Here is a 20,910-nt window from a genome sequence, read left to right on the forward strand (position 1 = left end):
CTCCAGGATCCAAGATATTCTCTTATCTCTCTCTGCAGATGTCAGTTTATAGGTTTATTTACTTTTTTTCTTTTTTTAGGTTTTCTTCCATTTGCTACATTCTTTTCTATTTCCTTTTTCTTTCCCCTTGGACTTGATATTTCTTTTTTTAGTTGTTTTGGTTTCTCTTTTAATTCAGAGATGATGTCAATGCCTCATGATCCATGCCATGGGTCTGTGAGAGGGAGGCACTGAGAGGCTAACAGGAATCTGTGGGCAGAGGTGATGCTTCTCACTTTGTGGCTTTTGAGATAGGAATTTGGAGATACAGAAAAAGATATCCTGGAGTGGCAAAAAGAGAAGCACCCACAAACCATTGGAATGCAGGCGATGCCCAGGAACCTTGAAATGCAAAACAAGCAACTCTGGGCAGCCCAGCCCAAGTCCTCACCGCTGGGATGGGGCAATGCACAAACAAGGAATATTGGTATGATAATGTGTTCCGCCGCCCTGACTCTGCATATTGCTCAGACCCTAGCTACTTACTGTTCCTCTGCGAATATTAACATCCCAGACCAAGGGATGGAGTCTTTCCCTCTGCAGATGTCAGGCATTCTCCCTTGAATGCGTATTCTTTGCTTCACCTCCAAAGACAGCTCACCCTTGATGAAATAAGAACAAAGGTCAGGGAGTTAGTGTAGACAGATGATGAGGGTCAGTTGAGAAGGCGGCAGCTGAGTTGGGTGGAGAAGATGGAAGCTGCTTCAAAGGGATTGGAATGTTAATATCTTCAGGACACAACCCCTAAAGTCCCAAGTCACCTGCCTCCGGGGATATTAAAATGCTAATACTCCAGAGTCTTTTCCTCTGCTGCAACCAGTTGTCAAGGTGATCTGCTTCCAGGGAATTGTTCTTCCCAACAAGGGGCTGTTAATGAATGTCTCCAGGGCCACTCCCTTCCTGCCTGGTCTCCTGGGGAGGCTACGTTCCCACCCGAGGGAGAGGCCCTGAGAACAACGAAATTCTAAAATGTAGAAAAGGGGGAAGAACACAGCACTTTCCTGGATACCAGGAACCAGCTAAGGCCCCTTTCTTCCTCCCTGGAGAAGCCTGTGTTACTATTATTTAAATAAAACTTGCTTGCCTGGGTCTTTCTCTTCGGCATTTCTCCAGTGTTTAAGCTCCATATTTCAGAAAGCTCAGTCCTTATCCCCGGTGCCAGTACAATAACGAGGACATGGTTTTGAGAAAAAGGAAAAAGGTTTATTGCTTTGCTAGCAAAGGAGAAACACAGGGGACTCCTGTCCCAAAGGCTGTGATTCTGCCCATCTGTCGGAACAGGGGGCTTTTACAGAGGTGATTCAGAGAAAATGAGATTGAGGAGGGATCAGGAAGGAAAAGTTTAGGGAAAGAAGATCAGAGAGGAGAAGTTTAGGGAAAAAAAGGATCAGGGAGGTTTAGACAAAAGAAGATTGGGAAATAGAAAACAAGGGGACCCAGAGCTGGTATCTCTGGATAGGAGGGTGTCTTGCTCCTTCATAGATCTCAAGTTTCCTTTCCTTCCCCACCCCCCTCATCTTGCCTTTGTGACCAAAAAGCAGGAAAAGAGCCAGCCAGCGGGTACTCCTTAGCAACTCCCTGTGTTGGGAGGTGTGGTAACCTTCTGCAGGTGAAGTGCTCCAGAGGTATTAGCATTCCATTTCCTTGGAATTTCTTTCTGACCTGATCATCCACTAACTTCACTGACTACCTGTCCTTTGGCTGACTACCTGACAGTGGCAACACTGTCTCCGTGGTCCATGCTTGGTTCTGCACCCAAAGTCCTCGAAGCCAAGGTCCCTCAAGTTCTACCACAATCTAAAACTTGTCCTGCCCTCAATGAGCCCACCAAACCAATTCATCTCATGACTTGCTGCTGAACCCTATAAAACTCAGAGCCTTGTTGTAACCTGTCTTCATTTTCTCCCCTTGAAATGTTCCTGCTCCATTGCTTAGTAAAAGCATCCTTGATCCATCATCTATCCCCATTCGGTTATTTTTGCTTACGATTGTGAAGACAGTGGGAAATGAAAGGATTCAGAACACATCACTCAAAAATCCGAAACTTTTGCATATTAATTATTTTGAACAAAAAGAAACAGAACTAGACAATATAGGAAAAATAAAGCATAAATTTCCCCTTTCCCCAAAGAAATCTATATAAAAGTATCTAAGAATGAAAGGGTAAAGTTTCTAAGCTGGAAGGCTTGAATTAAAATGTAAAAGATTAGGTATTATTGAGTTCCTCTGTTACACCCAGATTCCTGAGATAGTTAAGACAACACCCTACTAGCCATTTAGCCTAGGGCCCTGTGCAGTTTGTCACAGGGCCCGAGCCAATCAGTTTGAATGTGTAACCCGCTTAGGAATGACCAATCACCCCTGCCCGAGCTGTTCCTGCCAATGAATTTGCCAATCACGTCTCAGAGTTGTTGTTCAATTTCCCCGCGCTCATGATGATTTGTTCTGATGTATGCAAAGCCCACCGCCCTCTCCAAAAAGTGTACTTAAGCTCTGCTGGACCTTTGCTCTGGGCTCTGGGCTGCTCTCCCTTCTTGAGTGAGCACAGAGTCCCAGCGCTCTGGAATGGATCCCCAATAAATCCCCGTTTGCCAATTGCATGGAGTAAGTCTCCTGTGTGGTCTCTCCCTCCGACGATTCGCCAGACCTTTATAAGAGGAGGGAAGGTACTGAAGCCTCTCCAACCCCCTGGGAGAAATCACCTGGCTGCTTCCATGAGTCTTCTGGTTTTTGTGGGACATACATAGTTAAAATTGTTTTTCTCCTATTAATCTGTCATATCAAGTTAATACATAGATCAGTTAAAAACCCAGAGTAGAAGCATCTCCCAACCCCAACACATTCTACAATACAAAGCAAACCATCAAGTGCAAAGCAAAGGAAGGAAAAAGTTTTTTTCTGGGATTAAAGTATAGCAATAGTTTTCAAAGTGTAGTCCTAGGACCAGAAGCATCTACACCACCTGGAAACTTATTAGAAACTACAAATTCTAGAGTCTCTCCCAAGACCTCCTGACAGAAACTCTACAGATGTGTTCTTTAACAAGCAATTCAGGTGATCATGATGTCCACAAATGTTTATGAACCACTGATACAGAGACAGGAAAAGAACTCTTTCCTATTCGAGATTGCTCAGTAGGGACCCACCCTCAGTCCTGTGGGAGGAAGAATGAGGCCAACATTTAAATAAAAGCAGAACCTAAAGAGATGAAAGCCATAGAAAGACAGATTTGTTCCACAGAAGACCTGATTCCACAGCCCAAGGATGTGGTTCCTGCAGTTTTTTCTTTGCCTCTGTGAGCTGCACCAGGATCCCAGTCAGCCTCATCTCTCAAAAGATCCCCATTCCTTATTTTTATTTTTCTGAAGCCAGAGTTGAATCAAGTTTCTGGCATTTATGCAATCCAAAGAATCCTGAATAATTGCCCTTTTCCTCCTTAAGAAGCAGAATGAAACTGATATTCTTCCCCTTTTGACCATCTATAGTGGTGACAAAGGATAGCTAGTAGGGCCTGGCTACTATGTGGACCCAAGGACTCCTTGCTGATAAGAAAAAGAAAAGTTGCAAGGCACGGTGGCACATGCCTGTAATCCCAGCTAATGGGAGGCCGAGGCTGGAGTACAGTTCAGAGCCAGCCTCAGCAAAAGCAAGATGCTAAGCAACTCAGTGAGACCCTGTCTCTAAATGAAATACAAAACAGGGCTGGGGGTGTGGCTCAGTGGCTGAGTGCCCCTGAGTTCAATTCCTGGCACCAAAAAAAAAAAAAAGAAAGAAAAAAGAAAAAAGAAAGAAAGAAAAAGAAAAGAAAAATTATGCTGATGGGGGAACTTTTTGACCCCTCCAAAACTCACATTGAGTTTTCATTGCCATATGGCAGCAGTGGGAGGTGGGCCCTTTAAGAGGTGATTAAGTCATAAGAGGGATTAATGCCTTTCTCAAAGGACTGGATTAATTCTCTTGAGATTAGTTACTGGCAGAGCAAGTTGTTATAAAGTAAGGCTGCCTCTTTTCTATGCCTCTTAGGCACATGCTCATTTGCCCTTCCAACTTGTTATGGAGCAGCATAACAAGTTGGAGCCACTAATTTTTATGCAGCCACTAATTCTGGACTCGTCAGCCTCCAGAACCATAATCTAAAATAAACTTCTTCATAAATTACCAATCTCGGATATTCTAATTACCGCAACAGAGAACAAACTAGAAGATGGCTCTTCTCCTGAAAGTTTCCCAGAATTCAGTGTTTTTTTTCCTTACAAAATATGCACAAATATGGACATGTTCATACATGTCCACAAATATGGACATGTTCATACATGTCGAGTCAAATTAATTTGCTTCATCTTGATATTTCAGATTTGGTGAGTATATCCATGTTCATCCTTTTCCTAATGATTTTGTTATCTGAGTTCATTTAGGGCCAAGGCCCAACCTTCAGGAATTCCAATAGACTAGGTCATGCCACCCATCCCAAAATGCCAATCAAAGAGACCACAGTGTGAAGGCAAGAAAGGAATTTTGAACAGTAAAACCAGGAAGGGAATCAAATTCCTCAGCCCCGTCTTTGGGAGTACTGACATGAGCTCCCAGGTCATATAAGAAATGGGGACCAGAATTATGCAGAGTCTTGGTCAAACTGTGGTCTAGTTATCATATCTCAGGACTAGTCAGGAAGGGCCTTTTTAGAGAAAGATAAAAAAAAAAAAAAAAAAAAAGTTGCTGTTACCCAGGAGGTGAATTTTCACTCATCACAACATGTTTATCAACCAGATCTGTTGTCCCTGGAATCCAGGGTAACTACAAGAGAGAATGATACAGAGCAGAGGAAACAGATGCAAAATGAAAGTAGTGATGCCAAGTTTTCACCCTGTTTTAATTACCCATTGAGTATTTGAAAGCACAAATGAAGAGATGTGCTTTTATGGATTTTCATCTCATTCTTCACCTTCTCTCTCTTAATCTAAATTTCACAGGCCATTTGGTCACTCACTGAGATTCACACAAACACTTCCTATAGTTCAAGGGTTCCTAAAACCAGCTGATCATCAAACTTACCTGGGGAGAAAATAGGATGTCTGTTTCAGTGAGCTTTGTGTCACTGTAACCAAAAGTTCAGATGAGAATAACTTAGAGGAGGAAAAATTTATGTTGGATCAAGGTTTAACAGGTTCAATTCATGGTCAGCCAAATTTCATAGCTTCAGGCCCAAGATGAGGCAGAACACCAGGGCAGGGTAGAGGAGAGCTGCTCATTCATGACAGTTTGGAAGCACAGAGAATGCTTATAGGCAAACTATAAACCCGAAGGCACACCCCCAGTGATCTGCTTCCTCCAGTCACCCCTACCTACCTATAATCACCACCTAGTTGATCCATTCAAGTGGATCAATCCATTGATTATAGTTCTTATCTAATAATTTCACCTCTGAACATTCTTGCAGTATCTATAACAATGTTTGTTATACAAACTATAACAATGTCCATGCCCCACTCCAGATCTCTCAAGGCATGTGCACATAAACACGTGGACACACACACACATAGACACACACACACACACACACACAAAGTGAAACTGACAACCCCATTCTATGTGGCTTTTTATTGTCCAGAGACATATGTTTTCTTAACAACAAAATTTTCATCATGTGCTGCGAACAGTGAAATCTGAAACATATTTTTCCTAAGAGTAATATAGGAAGCCAGAACAAGTCACTTCAAATCATCTTTCACCTAAGAATTATTTTGAGTTGTTAATTTGAGAGATACTAGACACAGGAGAAGCTCTGAGGACAAAACATTTGTTTCCCTTTAATGAGGTAAATTAACTTTAAAAAGGGAATCTCCATTTGTAAGGGTGTTTCCCTTTTTGTACCAGAAAAAGAATATGACTCAGTAATAAGAAATTTTTACCAATGAAGAAGACGCAGGCAAATCTCATACAGATCTTACCTTTCCTGACTATACTCTTTCCTGGTCACCTTCCCATAACTTGTCTCCCTGCCCAGTAGCCCCAAACCCTTTCTTCATTGTTGTTACATAAGCCTGAATTCTAAACACCCTTTGAGTTACTCATCTCTGGGTACTCCCATGTGTTAACATGTGTGAGCCACATGTTGATAAACTTCAGTATGTTTTTCTCTCTTGCTAATGTGTCTTTTGTTAAAGAGATTCAGCCACAAAAAAAAAAAAAAAAGGTTAGAGTAAGAGGAAAAGAATTTTTTCCTCTACTTCAGTAATAAAATTAAAGCTGAGCTTTCATGGAAAATAATTATAAATGGAGTCCACCTTAACTCAGCAAAGCACCCACAGACTTATAAAAGGTAACTACTTGACATGTGAGTTATGAAGGGATGAAAAAAATATAATTTATCTTCAATCCTCATTAGTTCAACATTGAGATGGGTCTCTGCAACAAAAGACATTAATAAGAGGGAAAAAAAAGTTAATTATGCATGCAGTGCTCAGCATGCAAGAGAAAGCAACTTAGCATGCCACCTTACACAGGAATTCAACCAAGAAAAATACATTTTAGAGAAGTGACCTCAAGGAGGAAAAAGAGTCTCGGGCTTCAGAGGCAGGAAAACTGTGGGAAGGTACATTTCTGGGGAGAAAGTCTGCTCAGAGTTTGGCAGGTGCCTAAGTCTCTGAGCTGGTATCTGAACTGAAGCTCTCTTATTAAAGATCCAGCAGACTGCTTGACCATGACTGAGTAGAACATCATGATTGTAGAAAGAGGGAATGTTTTTAGGTTCAGAGCCAAAATTATCTTGGGCTATCTTAAGCCTTTTAATAGCCATTTACCTTTAACTTTTGTATGAAACCTAACATTTTCCTGTTACGTCAACTTCTCAGAGTATTCCTAAGCTCTACCAATCCTAAAGCAAAAAATGCTGTGACATCTGAGACCTACAGAAATGATCTCCCCCACCCTTGCTATAGCCTGCCTACCTGATGTCCCCATCAATGTAATTGGTAAATGTATTGATTTATGACTCTCTTTGGTTCTGTGACTATGAAAGTTCATGTAACCTCTTTGAAAGTGGAACATGTTCTTCAGGGTAACTTAAATCTCTGTTCCCAGGCCATCATCACTCATATTTGGCTCAAACTATTTTCTTAAAAACTGAGTTTGTTTTTGTTTTTGTTTTTTTTTACGTTGACATAATCAAATGAGAATTTAGATTCTTATCCTTAGGCAGAAAGGGGGTAGATGAGGGTAGAAAGACCATTGTCTTAGTGAATTTCTGTCTTGAATTTAGGCAAATATAGGAAAGACAGAGAATTCCCTTACATTTTGATAAGAGTTCAATTGAACAATCCTTTATATATTTTGAGGAAAAACACTTTGGTTTTCATTAATCGATATGTCCTTCTTCTGTTCCCATGGATTATGGACCCTCTGAAAATCCTGCACCTGACACCTTCTCAACCTGGGGTTCCTGGAAGCCATCACCAATCCATTGGGGAAAACACATCTCCTGAATGTAAAACTTACTGGGTCCCTATACTAAAACTAGGTATAAAAACTTGTCCTGTTTCAATTTCATCCTGGTTAAAACAGAGACAGCTCCTGTATTTTTTTTTTCCTTGTCAAGTAAAATCAAACTTGACACATGAAACATTATACTAAAAAATGAAGCATCTAAAGCAGAATATGTATCAAAGAATCCCATATTTCTTACCAAAGACATCAAAATTCCACTTAAAATTCCCCAATTAAAAAAAAATTTTTTAAGTGTCCATTCTTTCTTTGTTTTGTTTTGGGTTTTTGTTTGTTGTTCTGAAGTGCTGAGGATTGAACTCACAGCCTCATGCATGCCAAACACATACTTTACCACTAAGCTACAGCCCCAGCCCCATTTAAAAAAAAAAAATGCTCATTCTAAACATAGTTTTGATATTTTTAGGCAGACTGAAGCTATCGATTGCTACTGACTAAATACATAAACATCAAAATAGAAATAGTCAATGTCACCTTTTCCAAAAGGACTTGTAATTTTCAAGCTTTAAAATAAAAATTTGACATTAAATACTCAAGTGCAAAAGTATTAAGATAATATTTGCATAAATAAAGGCAAAAATCTATTACTAAGTAATGATATGCAGTATTAATCTCTCATTCAATATTAAAGAATAATCTTAAAGTAAGCATAAAATTAAAAGCTATTCACCTGTTTTTCTCACTTTCCCATAGCTGTATTTCCATCCCCTCCCAGCAGCCCCAAATCCCTATTCCTTCTCATAACTCAAATGCTTTGTAAGTTCAGCTGACCCTTCTCCCAGTCATGTTTTGTGAGACACCCATTCATACATACATAATTATATGCGTTTTTTTTTTTTTTTACTGTTAATCTGACTTATGTCAATTTAGTTCATAGCCCAGCTAAGGATTCTAGAAGGGTGGAGGGAAGCTCCATTTTTACTCCCCTATAAATTCATGTATACTAGTTAGTCTCATGATCCTCAACATGATAATTATAAAAGTAGTTATAACATTTACTGAGTGCTAATTTTATGCTCTATCCTTAAGATAAATTATGTTATTTAGAATTTAATCCTTATGACACCCTCTGAAATGAATATAACTATTTCCATTACACAAATGATGAATCAGGGTTAAAGAGGTTAACTAACTGTCCTGAGGTCATGCTTGACCTAATTAGTTAAGTCACAATTTGAACCCCAGCCAACTTGACTCCAAAGAATTCTCTCGTGAACAAAATAATATGTGAGCAAGATGTGATTATTATAGCTCCTCCTTAAACACCTTTGAGTTTCCATAATATTTAGCACAGTACCTGCTATCCTCCAGGTAATATTTGCTGGATAAATATTTTCCTCCAATTTCCCAAAATTACTTTCTGAAATTGTTCATCATATTAGTGTGGCTAGCTAACCAGTGTGTTAGTCAGCTTTTAGTCACTGTGACAAAACACTGGAGAAAATCAACTGGAAGAGGAAAGTTTGATTTTGGCTCACAGTCTCTGATGTTTCATTCCAGGATGGATTGGCCATGTTGTTTGGGGGCCCTCTGGAAAGACAGAATATTATGGCATGGAATGTGTGATGGACCAAAGCTGCTCACCTTATGGCAGCTGGGAAGCAAATAGAGAGAAAGGGGACTTCACTGGTATGCCTGATGACCTCGCTTCCTTCCACTAAATCCCACCTCCCAAAAGTTCTCCCTCCTTCCAGTAGCTCCAAGTTGAGGACCAAGCCTTCCACACAGGGGCCTTTAGGGTACACTGAAGAGCCAAGCCATAACACTAGATAAAATGGGACACACTGCCAATGCACTGTTTGACTGCCTTTTCTCTAGGCTTTATACCGACCACCACCCTTCTCATGATAACACATTGCTGTAGAATATTATATATATTTAGGCCAGTTACAACTTACTTTGTATTAATTATGTTCCTTGTTGTGGTGGTCCTGGTAGAGACATAAATAGAACCCAGGGGGCCACACATGCTGTGCAAGTTCCCTCCCACTGTGCTACACCCCCAGCCTTTATGTCAAGTACTTTTGATTGGTTCTTGCTAAGAAAGGACTTGCTGTACAGCTGGTGTTACTGGGAGGTCCCTTTCTTCACCAGAACTTTAGTGACCAGTTCTTAAGGTGCATGATCTTTACCTTTGCCTGCTCTGCCCATTTATGATCATTCCTATTAACTAATTTCAGAGGATTAGTTGCATTGTTAAATCCTAAATATATCCCTTATTTGGAGTTTCTTGTCCTCTAAGGACCCATTTGTGCCTTTTTATTTTCCTTTCCTTTTGTGGGGAGATGAGGTGGGGTGATACCTTTTTGCTTTCCTTTTCTTTTTTTGGGGGGGGGCGAGATTTAGTGATTTTCTTTAAAAAAACGTAATAAGTTAGAAAATTAGCAAAGTTATTGAACACATAAATAATAAAGAAGACCACCTAATTTTCAGCAGAGCAGAACACATACAAATGTTTCAAAAGGAAACCAAGCAGGGTTAGGCAAAAGGAAATCACTAAATAGTGGGAGAAGTCAAACCAGCAATATTCTAAAGAAGCAAAAATCTGTAAAAAGAAAAAAAAACTAAAAAGGAAAAAGTTTTATATTGTTCTTTCTAAAGAAAAACAGGACTTGTGTTGAACACCAGATTTTCAAGATATTGCCGATATATTAAAGAACAATAAAGAATAGAAAGGAAATAGAAAAATAGCAGCCTTCTCAAAACATGGAAGGCTTGGCACATGTATACATTTCATCTGTGACAAATCCATTGTTGAGGAGCTGATAAGAAACCCTAAATTATGGCAACAGCTAATTCTACTTCTATTATCTTTGTCCTGTGAAATAAGTTAATGTATATTTATCCACTCTAGTCCAAGATACTTCAATATTATATTTTTTCTTCACATAGATATGTTAACTCAAAACCATTTCTGGAAAAGATTTGAAAAAGAATGCAGTTTTTCTACCAAAAATCCATTTACCCTTCTTCTTGGGAAATGGTCTGAATAATATTTCCCAATTTCATGTGGCTTCATGATGCTTTCTGGACAATGGGGAAAAGCAGACTTGAAGGAAGGCCCCTAGGTGTGAGCTCTTCTCCCTCTCAGCTGCTAGAATCTAGACAGGGTGGTGGCACAGCTCAGATCAGATGGTGATAGCCTCTAGGGAGCCAACCCAGACTGCTGCCTTTGGAACATTTAAGTGAGAAAGAAAGAAACTCCTTTTTCTTACAATAGCTTGGCCTAACTAATACGACTATTCTTGTAGGGTCAAGTTGCCTTCTAAATCAACAGAGCCCTCTCTTGATGAATTGCTGCAATTCTGAGTAGTACTGGTTTCCACCAACAGCCACTATTAATAAAAGAAACAGGTAATAAAAAAAGAAATCTGTCAGACAACAGCTTGGTATTGACCCATTCAAAATTCATCTTAAATCGTTCTGTTCTGTGGCCTGGGATTCTGTGTAAGCAATTACTGAAGTTTCTGTTTCAGGCATCTACTGTTACTACTGAGACAAGAGCATTGTTTAAATATAGAGTTAAAATGTAATTAAACAACTACTCCCCCTAGAGCTCTAGTGCTTTGCAGCAAGATGGTCAAGACAGTGAAGTGACAGCAAGTCAGAATTCCCTAACTGTATTCTTCCACTCAACCATGGCATTTCCTTCTTCTCTTATTCTTATTACATCACCAGTAGAGCTCATGTTTCACTGCAAGACAAAGAGTGTGAATGTTTCCTGTTTTTCACCAGGACTGAAAGCCTTATTGGAGTTTATTTTACAAATTGGCTGCACAGGTGTTACATGACACATTGGTATAAATTCCCTTCACAATTACCTATTTTGCACACTTCCTTTCTGTACCTTGATAAGCTAAGAAATACAACCACATTATCGTGAAACATTTTGCTTAATCATTACCTTAAGTACACATCATATAGTGCCAATCTATTTAGCATCCTTACTTACAGTTCAAAAATCATTCTAGTTCAAAGAATAAAATGCCGTGTCTATGTGTGTGTATACACATGCACAGGCAATGTCTTTTTTTCTACAGCAACTGCTTTAAAATATAAATCGCACGAACCCCATGGAATTAAATTCAACCTTCTCTTTTTCAAATTGTTATTGTCTAAGTCCTACTTGTCAGCATTTTAACAGCAGAGTGCCTATTTAACCTATTCAGCCATTTTGATCAGTGTGAGAAAAAAGTTTACTCTCATGAAAAGGGGAGGACAGAATATGAAAAATAAGCCTGTTTACCCATATAGACATAAAACACACACATTAAGGAAATACTAAGGACAAGAAATTCAAAAGAGAGCTGTCATATTTGTGTTGGATGTGTCTTTGCAGACTGTGATTTGGAGCATTCAATGAGCACCTGATATTGAAATTACCTCATAATTCTCACAGCTTAGTGGACTAGAAAACTAATTTTAAAAAATGCATAAACAAGGCAATGGCAGGTATGCAATACTACAGGGCAAAGGGCCTGCTGGGAAGCTGAGGGAGTCACAGCAATCCTTTCTCACCAGTCCTTGCAATCACACTAGAAAGATTCCAGACGTGTTGCTTGGAGTAGCAGGCATGAGTTTATTAGGACAGGAAAGGGGGTCCTTTTAGAGAGGACTAGGACAATGCATATCTACTGCCTTCCAGTTTTGTTCTGGTTTTTTAAACTGGGGATCGAACCCAGGACTTTGTGAATGAGAAGCAAATGCTTTGCCACTGAGCTACATCCCAGCACCTGCCTTCCAGTTTTATTGAGATCCCCAGGAAGGTTTCTAGAGTCCCACCCAGGTCCACCTCTTGACCACCCAGGAACTGCAGAACCCAATGGAAAAGAGAAGGGTGAGGCACTTGGAGTTGAAATTAAGGAAATTGTATCTCCTGTTTTTGTCACAATTTCCTACCTCCTTAATTGATGTATTACTCTTTGAATAGCTTTCAGCAAACTTTCTTTGTGAGGGTCTTGATGTTTTGGTTGCCACAGTGATTGGGGGTTGTGACATAGGGAGGTCCAGGTCACCTGGTAGGGTGTGACCTGATCTGGTAACAATAGCTTATCTTTAGGTGAGGTCATTGTGGCTATTAACATACCAAGCCCCCCCCCCCCCCAGTTCAAGGACTGATAGTCTGCTAGCCTCCCTGTGGTTTTCAGTCACCCTTGTTTGCCCTCTCCCACGAATGGTTGACTAGCTACCTAACAAGTACTAAAAGATTACATATGGTGGAGAAGCAGCAAAATTTAACCAGACAGTGACAAATCAACTCCATTTTGAAGATTAGTATAGCCAATCCAAGTATGTTCACTTTGTACATATGCCACTGCACATATTCAGAGGCCTCTTAAGCTGACAAACCTAGGATTCCACCAAAGAACACCAGACAGAAGGCAGCAAAATCTAAACCTTAAACACATTACTCATAGCAAACCATCCCAGTTCTGACTCAGGATCCAAGTTCTTATTAATTCAACATCGATTCTAACAAGTGTGTTTGTTAGTATGTCTAATTGAACACAGGCATCATATGGGGAATTAGGGCCAAAAAGTAACAATTGTGAGAAAAGAAATCAGAATATGAAGGAGGATACAGGAAAGCATAAAACATGAAGATTAAAGTCCCAGCAAGCTGAGATCCTGTGAAGCATAGTCACACTTTAGCAGTCTGCCAAGCTTTACACCAATAGGCCCACGTCTGCAGGAGAGCCATAAGACAGCAAGGGCAGAATGAACTATATTCAGCTACTTTGTAAAGGCAAATAGGTGAAGTCTTAAAGAATTTCATCCAAAGTAGTTACCGTGTTTTATTTTATATTTTACACATAAATTGACTGCTCAATTATTTAGAAAACTCAATTGTTAGAAACAAGGGAGGCTAGATAAGGTTTTACTATGACTAATCTGATAACAGTGAATTATCTCTCTGACCTTTATTCATACACAATTGTCGCTGACCTAATTTACACCAGGAGGAAATATGACGTTTTCCCTAACACATTTGTTTTGATCTGATTCATACTACTTGCCATGGCTCCATTGACCAACGGTACAAGCATGCAATCATTATTACTAAACACAACAGCCAGAAAAGCATGCTTGAAATCCATCCAACATTTCCTTCCTAACCAAGCCAATGAGAAAGTAGAACAAAATCAGAACTGTTTATAGACTGGTCTTGGGATGAGTGCATCCCTTTAAACCAAGCCAGAACAAATATCTTGGAATAAGACAACAAAATTACTTCAGATTAATCAAAGTTCTATATTTTAAAAAACTTACCTTGGTTCAATTTATCAAATGTTTGAAAGATGATACAAAAGGTAAAATCAATACATTCTTTTTTTTTTTTTTAAGAGAGAGTGAGAGAGGAGAGAAAGGAGAGAGAGAGAGAGAGACAATTTTTAATATTTAATTTTTAGTTGGCAGACACAACATCTTTGTTGGTATGTGGTGCTGAGGATCGAACCCGGGCCGCACGCATGCCAGGCGAGCGCGTTACCACTTCAGCCACATCCCCAGCCCCAAATCAATACATTCTTAACTTTTGGTTTAAAAAACTATTTCATCAATTATAGAACTCAGGGCAGGGATATGACTAAGTGGTATGGTATATGCTTTACCATACACAAGTACCTGAGGTTTCTAGCAACTCACTACTTCAGTGTCTTTATTTTCCCTTAAATTCACTTCTTCATTCAATAATTTCTAAGCACCTACCTCTACCTACGTCTCCTTAGTATTGAGTTGTAACTCAGGGATCCAACAGGGAATACAATAATATAGCCTATACCTAATAAACTAAGTAAATCTAGGCAATAAAGCTGAATTAAATGTCATCTAGTTTCTCAAGTGTTTCTTTGAGAGAGTTATAGACAAGGAATATAAAAAAATGAGTCTAGAATTATGATTTCAGGTGACAAATGACTGTTACATGTGAATATGCTACATATTTGACAAATACACTTCAATTAATCCAGTATATTTACCTAGTTTCTTATTTTTCTGTTATGATTCATAATTCCACAGGCTGGCTAATTTACAATGAACAAAGATTCAGCTCACTGGGAAGTCCAGTAGCTGGTGTCAGCATAACATGGTGGAGGGCATCACATGGTTAGCCCCAAAGAGCTTGCTTTTATGATAAAGCCATTCCTTGGATAATTCGTTAATCCATGAAGACCCAATTATGACCCAAAGTTTCCACCTCCAAATACCATTAGGGTGAAACTTTGGGGATTAAGTTTCCAACACACAAATTCTGGGGGACATCCAAACCACACCACCTACAAACCAAATTATCAGCTGTTCAAAGACCCAAGGTTTATTTTTCTTCTCTATTACCTTTCTTTCCTATGAGCTCCCTGAGTATCACAATAAAATTTTGAGTTTAGCTCTCTATTCCTTTAGGGAAAAAGAACAAAACACATAAAGCAAAACAGTGAGACTATCTGAAGATCCTGGTTTTGTTTTATAATACAAATACTATGAAACAAACATTTCAACATTAAGACTATTTACCCAAACTGAGGCTAACCAATTCTGATATTCATGGGGACCCTAAAGCATTAAAGGCATTTTTTTCTCCTCTATAAAATGTGGCTTCTGTAAAAAGCTTTGTACCTAATGGAAATTCTGCTATATTAAAGTATGTAAACTGTAAGTTTAGAAAAACGTGACTTAAGTTTCACATGCCCATGTCTTTGTGACACTTATCAATAGTGGTTTAATATTCAATTAAATATACTAAAATGAGTCTTACCTTAGCTTAAACATTTGAATGGAAAACAATTTGGATATTAGATTTTTGCCAAAATATTGAAGTACTATGGCTTTTAATTTTTAAATTAAATAGTAATCAAATAATTATACTATTATTTGCATCATAGTTTTAAATATAAGTACCTCTTCAATGAAATTCTGAAATTAATAGTATGATTTTTCTTACTAATACCTAAAAACACCAGTAGGGTTTACTTAATAGGTTTTATTCTCCTGTACATTTTTTAAAAATATTTTCTTAGTTGTCAATAGACTATATATGGTGCTGAGAATCTAACCCAGTGCCTCACAAATGCTAGGAAAGCACTCTACCACTGAACACAACCTCAGCCCATCCTATATCATATTTTATGGGGAAGTAAACTTAAAATTTTATCTTAATCACAACATCACCCACCTCCTTTATAGAGTTTTGAGTCTTGTGGCTGTTCTTTAAGAGTAACTGAAGGAATGGATCCATTTAATAATTCTGTTTGCTTAAAGTAAAAAAGAGTTAACCACATTTCTACTTCTTGAATTGTTTTAAGTCTTTGGTGATTCAAGCCTACTACTGTTAACATAAAGAATACATTTCCTCTTCAAAAAACAAAACAATGACAATCTATAGAAAATGACTGGGAAAGACATTAGTTAACATTTAAGCTTTTGACTTTTTTTTTTTAATTTTCTTTTCTTGATAGCCATCTACATCCTTCCAAACATGTGGTTAAACAATGAATTCAAACTCAGTTGTACCTATAACCATGTTGTTGATCAACTGGAAGCAAAAAAAAAAAAAAAAAAAAAATTCAAACTTCTTTTATTTTGCAAGACACATCCTAACAAAATACCTGAGACTGTACAATTTATAAACAAAAGATATTTGTTAGTTCCCCATCTGGTGAAGGACATCTAAGGATCCTCATATGCCAGAGAGCAAAAAGCCAAAAGCATCTAAGCCCTTTTAAAGATACTAATTTATTCGTGAGGGTAAAATTAAGTTTCAACACATGAATGTGGAGGGAACACAAACTGTAACTTGCACTTTTCAACTAAATCTGGGAACACATCTTAACATAGATCCCCATTATCTCAAAGAGGCCAGACTAGAAAAAAATTAGGGCAATGCAGTGGTTACTCTTTAAAAACAAACAAACAAAGTTAAAATCTATGCTGAAAGTGAGTGAAACACAAAATTTGACTAAATAACAAACTAGACATTCTACTGGTGAACACAGAACTTGCACTTCCCTGTTCATTAGCCAATAGGCCCAGCTATAATTTTAGATAAAAATTATAATTAGAAATAATGAGAGCAATTTCTTGAGTTACTCCACCTTTAAATTATATTTCATTGAGACTTACCCTTTGAAATTACTAATGATTAACCTATCCTGTTCATGTGAGAATTTAGGAAATCTCTCATACTTCTGTGGCATTTTTACACATGAAAAAAATTATGCATTTAAGAAAGATTCCCACAGAAATCAATTCAAAAACCACTCTACCCAAAAAGACACTGTAAAAGTATGCATTTTATTCATTCATTCCATCAGCTGAGAATTGCTCTAATGTACAAATACAGTATTGTACAAAAAAATCACAAAATGTTACAAAATAAAAAAGTACAAACTGCATTACTTAATAAATATGACTAAAAGTAGTTAAAGTTGCAATGAGATAGATTTTAAGTTGGAAACACTGTTTGACCCAGCAAACCTTATAAGCTCTGTTTACAAACATTTTTACATAATACACAGCAATCCTACTTAGGCTTTTGGAAGAACATAAAAGGAACACAGTATTAAGAGTATTCTCCTGCTATAAAATAACTGCCAAGGTTGGGTCCAGACATTTTGCTATTAGTTTTTTTCTTAGAAGAATCCAAGTAGATATAAAAGAAAGTATATAAAGCAGGAGGCCTAAGTTGTCCCAAAATTTTATACCATGTTAAATTCTTTTGTAACAAAATGACACATGTAAATAAAAACAATGGAGAGCACCAGACAATCTACTCTAAACATCAACAAGAGTACAAAATCATCCTTCTGCCATCAGCAAATATCAGACTTTCATTCAAGTAAGACCTGGTACTATCCCTTAAAGGAAAAAAAAAAAAAATCTCCCCACAGCCATCCCTTAAGCATTTTTCTTTATAAAGACGGATCATTTCTAAAAAAATAACAATTAAAAAAAATCTATTTCATCAAAATGGAATGGGCCAATCATGTGGTAACATGAATGCATCAATATCAATTTGAAATAATTATCTAAGAATTGTGAAATTCAAATTTCAACAACATAAAATAACTACTAAATCACAAACTCACTTCAAAGTAATACATTTTATATAAAGCATTTCTCTGGATTTATGCTTGAAAGCTGTTTGACAAAATGGAACACATCATAGATGAAGGTAACACCATTTTTAAAAATGTTGTGCAAAAATACGTTTTTATAGAAAATAGACTACCAGGAATGAACAAATTTACACTGTGAGAAATTAACTTGCAAATTAAGTAGTGCTCACTTTATACAGCAAATTATAAATAGCAGTTCACCCAAAGCTATCATGAAACAAATCATTTAGGTGCCCAGCAACCTTCAGCTCTGAGAAAACATTCAAAATATGATTAAGGCTTTACACCTACAGTAAATCTACTAGGAAGTTTAAAAGTGCTGTTACCCTGATTTAGAGTTCATGTGATTTTCCAAACACAAGTTATATATACGCAATTTCCCCAGGGTGTAAGGTTTTCAGACATTTCAAGAGCATGCATTTTGTTCAATATACATCTTGGATAGGGATATGGCCATGGATTTGGCAAGTTCTTCATCGCGTTTTCTTTGCACTTGAGTTTGTTTGCACCAATTGTCATACTCTGGGTTAGGATAGGAGTGATCAAAAACTGCATCATAGTGTCCATTGCTGAGCCAGCTGAGCCAAATACTAGGCCTTAGGGAATCCTCTGGGCCCAAATAGTGAATCATGGTTGACACTGTGGGGCTCTCCAACCTCCCTCCAGTAGTTAAGTGGATATTCACATTTAGCATCTGCCCCATAGCCAGCAATTCGGGGTACCCGGCCCATGCCCCATCCTGAGCAGCAGCGATGATAAACTCCCCGACGTCGCCCTCAATCAGAGGGCTAAAGTGCTCGAGATGATCGGCAATGTAGTGCACCGTCTGCTCCCTCAGCTCCCGGTGTAGGCTCTGATCCCCGTACACGGTCTTGCTAACAGCTCGGTAGAGGCAGTTCCCGTCGGGAATGATATGGAATCGGTACTTGTTCCTCTGTCGCAGGTACTTGTCCTGCTTCTCTACCTCGGCCAGATATAGGGCTAGCTTCTCATCTCTGGGATCCGACCTGGAGACCACCACCGTCTCGGCTCCGCTACTCTGGGTCACCTCGCTGCTCCGTGCAGGGGGAGCTTCGGTCTCCAGGTCCAGCCGTCGCGCCGCGTCGGCCCCGGGAGAGTCGCTGCGGTCGCCACCTCTCTCCCACCCCCGGGGAATCCTCTCCGCTCGGTGTTCCTCGCCCCACGGGCTGGGACTGGGCTCCGGGCTCCCCGAGGGCGGCGCAGAACCTCGGTGTTTAGCGGCGGCCAGGGCCTGACGGTGCTCGCTCAGTCGGAAGTTTCTATCAGGTCCCTCCCGGGCTGCGTCCAGCCCCGCGGGTTCGGGACAGTCGGGCCTCAGCAGCTCCTCCAGGAGCCAGGCCGAGGAGCCCCGCCGCGGCGGCACCGGGGCCCCGGGAGCCTGGGCCAGCAAGAGGCAGCGACCGCGCGGGTTGGCGCTGGCCGCGGCGCCGGAACCCGGTTCGGGCCCGTGCAGCAGGAGCCTGTCGGCGCCCAGGGCCCGCACGGTGATCTGCGCCGTGGACGTGTAGTGCGGCGGTAGCGGCGGCTTGCAGGACGCTCCCACCGGGCCGGCGGTGGCCGCTGAGGCGGGGGCGGCGGCCCCGGACACCATCTCAAAGCAGGAGGAGAAGGCGGGCATCTTGGCGGCGGGGGCGGCGGCAGCTTCCCGGGGCTCAGCGGCCGCAGCGGGCTGGCACTCACCGGTCTCGGAATCTGGCGCGGCGCTGGCAGGTCCCGGAGGTTGAAGGGAGACCTTGAATGGGGCGGCGGCGGCAGGCGGCGCGGGAGCTGCGGCCGTGGGACCCGGTCCCCCAGCTGGGTAGTGAGTGCAGACGCTGCTGTAGAGCTGCATGTCCCTGCCCGCCGCTCGGCCCCTTATAGGCGCGGCGAGCCCCGGTGCAGGGGACACACCCTCAGGGCCTGGAGGAGGGGGCCGGCTGAGCGCGATGACCCAGTGCCCCTAGAATAGAAATGACCCAAGGACTGTCGGCCGCCGCGCGTCAAGAGCCGCAAATAGAGACCGGGTCCGGGCCAAATTCCTGCTGCGCCACAGCGCGCGGTGGGGGCGGGGAGGGGACGCGCGCTCGACCCCTGCCGGCGCGCTCGGCCCGCAGGCCCGGGGCGCCGCGCCCGCTGCCGCTGTTCCGGCCCTAGGCAGCCGCTGGGGACTGTCGGAGAAAGCCACCCGCGCTGCTGGAGCGCGTCCCGCCGGCGAGCAGGAGTGCAGGGCGCGCGGAGGGCCGGGAGGCGGGGCCGCGGTTGTTTACCTCAGGCCGTGGGGCCGCGTCACGTGGGCCTGCTGGAATGTGCGGCTCGTCTAGGCGCCCCATTCAACTGCGCGAGCTCGCCCCGCCCACTTCGGTCCGCGCCCCGCCCTCTCTGGCCCTTGCCCCGCCCCGCCCTGCTCTGCGGACGTCAAGGGCGTGGCCGCCGGCAGGGGCGCGGGCTGAGCTGGGCGGGGGAGCCCTGAGGCTCTGGGGCATGCGCAGTCGTGGTATTCCTGACTGCTGTCCACGTGACCGCTAAGCACTGCTTCGGTTACCTGAGCCATTCATTTCTGGACTGTGCCACTTTGTACTGCTGTTTGGGGCTGTGGTGGGATGGGAGCTGCTTGGCCAGCTCCAACGTTTGCAAAAATTGCACTTCGAAGCAAGCATCCGAGCAAGGCACTGCCTTAAAATCTGTATGGGCTTTTTCTGGTCGAGGGCCATCATTCCTGCCTGCATTCACCACTGCCTGGGATTCACTAATCTAGGTCGTGTTCTCTGCCGGATTTACAGGAATTTTGCTGCCCTGCTCAGAGGAGACGAACTTTTCTGTCCCTCTAACTCATGTTAACTGGGAAATACATGGGTGAAAGGAAGGAAGCCCATACAGCCTTTCTCAGAATACCAAATGTCTTGCTGCTTAGGGTCTTTTGAAATCCAGTGGGGCTGGAGCATAGGTCAGAGGCACTTGAGAGGGTAGTGGACTGCATTGGCCAGCAGAGAAGAATAAACACTAATGCCCGACCATGTTATTAGTAACCTGTTTTGTAAAGGAAAACCAGAATATTCTGTGAACTGAAGTTTCTCCCTGAAAGTGTAACAGGGGTTCACTTGATGTTTTGACTATATTACTTGTGGTGGTGTAAGTTTCAGGTTTTGTTCTTTTTCCCAGTCTTCTTTTCCCTAAACTTCTCCCTGATCTTTTCCCTAACCTTCTTCCTGATCTTCTTTCCCCTGATCTTCTCCTTCCTGATCTCTCCTCCCTAATTTCATTT

The 20,910-nt window shown here is 41.2% G+C and overlaps 1 protein-coding gene across 1 annotated transcript; it reads right to left on the bottom strand.

The window, feature by feature from the left end:
* Nucleotides 1–16,805: 16,805 nt before the first annotated feature.
* Otud1 (OTU deubiquitinase 1) lies at nucleotides 16,806–19,972 on the bottom strand. Its single transcript, XM_005325814.4, has one exon. The coding sequence runs from the start codon at nucleotides 19,498–19,500 to the stop codon at nucleotides 18,055–18,057; it is 1,446 nt and encodes a 481-aa protein (XP_005325871.2). The 5' UTR covers nucleotides 19,501–19,972; the 3' UTR covers nucleotides 16,806–18,054.
* Nucleotides 19,973–20,910: the final 938 nt, after the last annotated feature.

Source organism: Ictidomys tridecemlineatus, chromosome 10 (genome assembly GCF_052094955.1).
Source record: "Ictidomys tridecemlineatus isolate mIctTri1 chromosome 10, mIctTri1.hap1, whole genome shotgun sequence".
Lineage (NCBI taxonomy): Eukaryota > Metazoa > Chordata > Mammalia > Rodentia > Sciuridae > Ictidomys > Ictidomys tridecemlineatus.

Coding starts and splice junctions, on each gene's coding strand:
- Otud1 (XM_005325814.4), bottom strand. CDS start 19,500: ATGCAGCTCTACAGCAGCGTCTGCACTCACTACCCAGCTGGGGGACCG.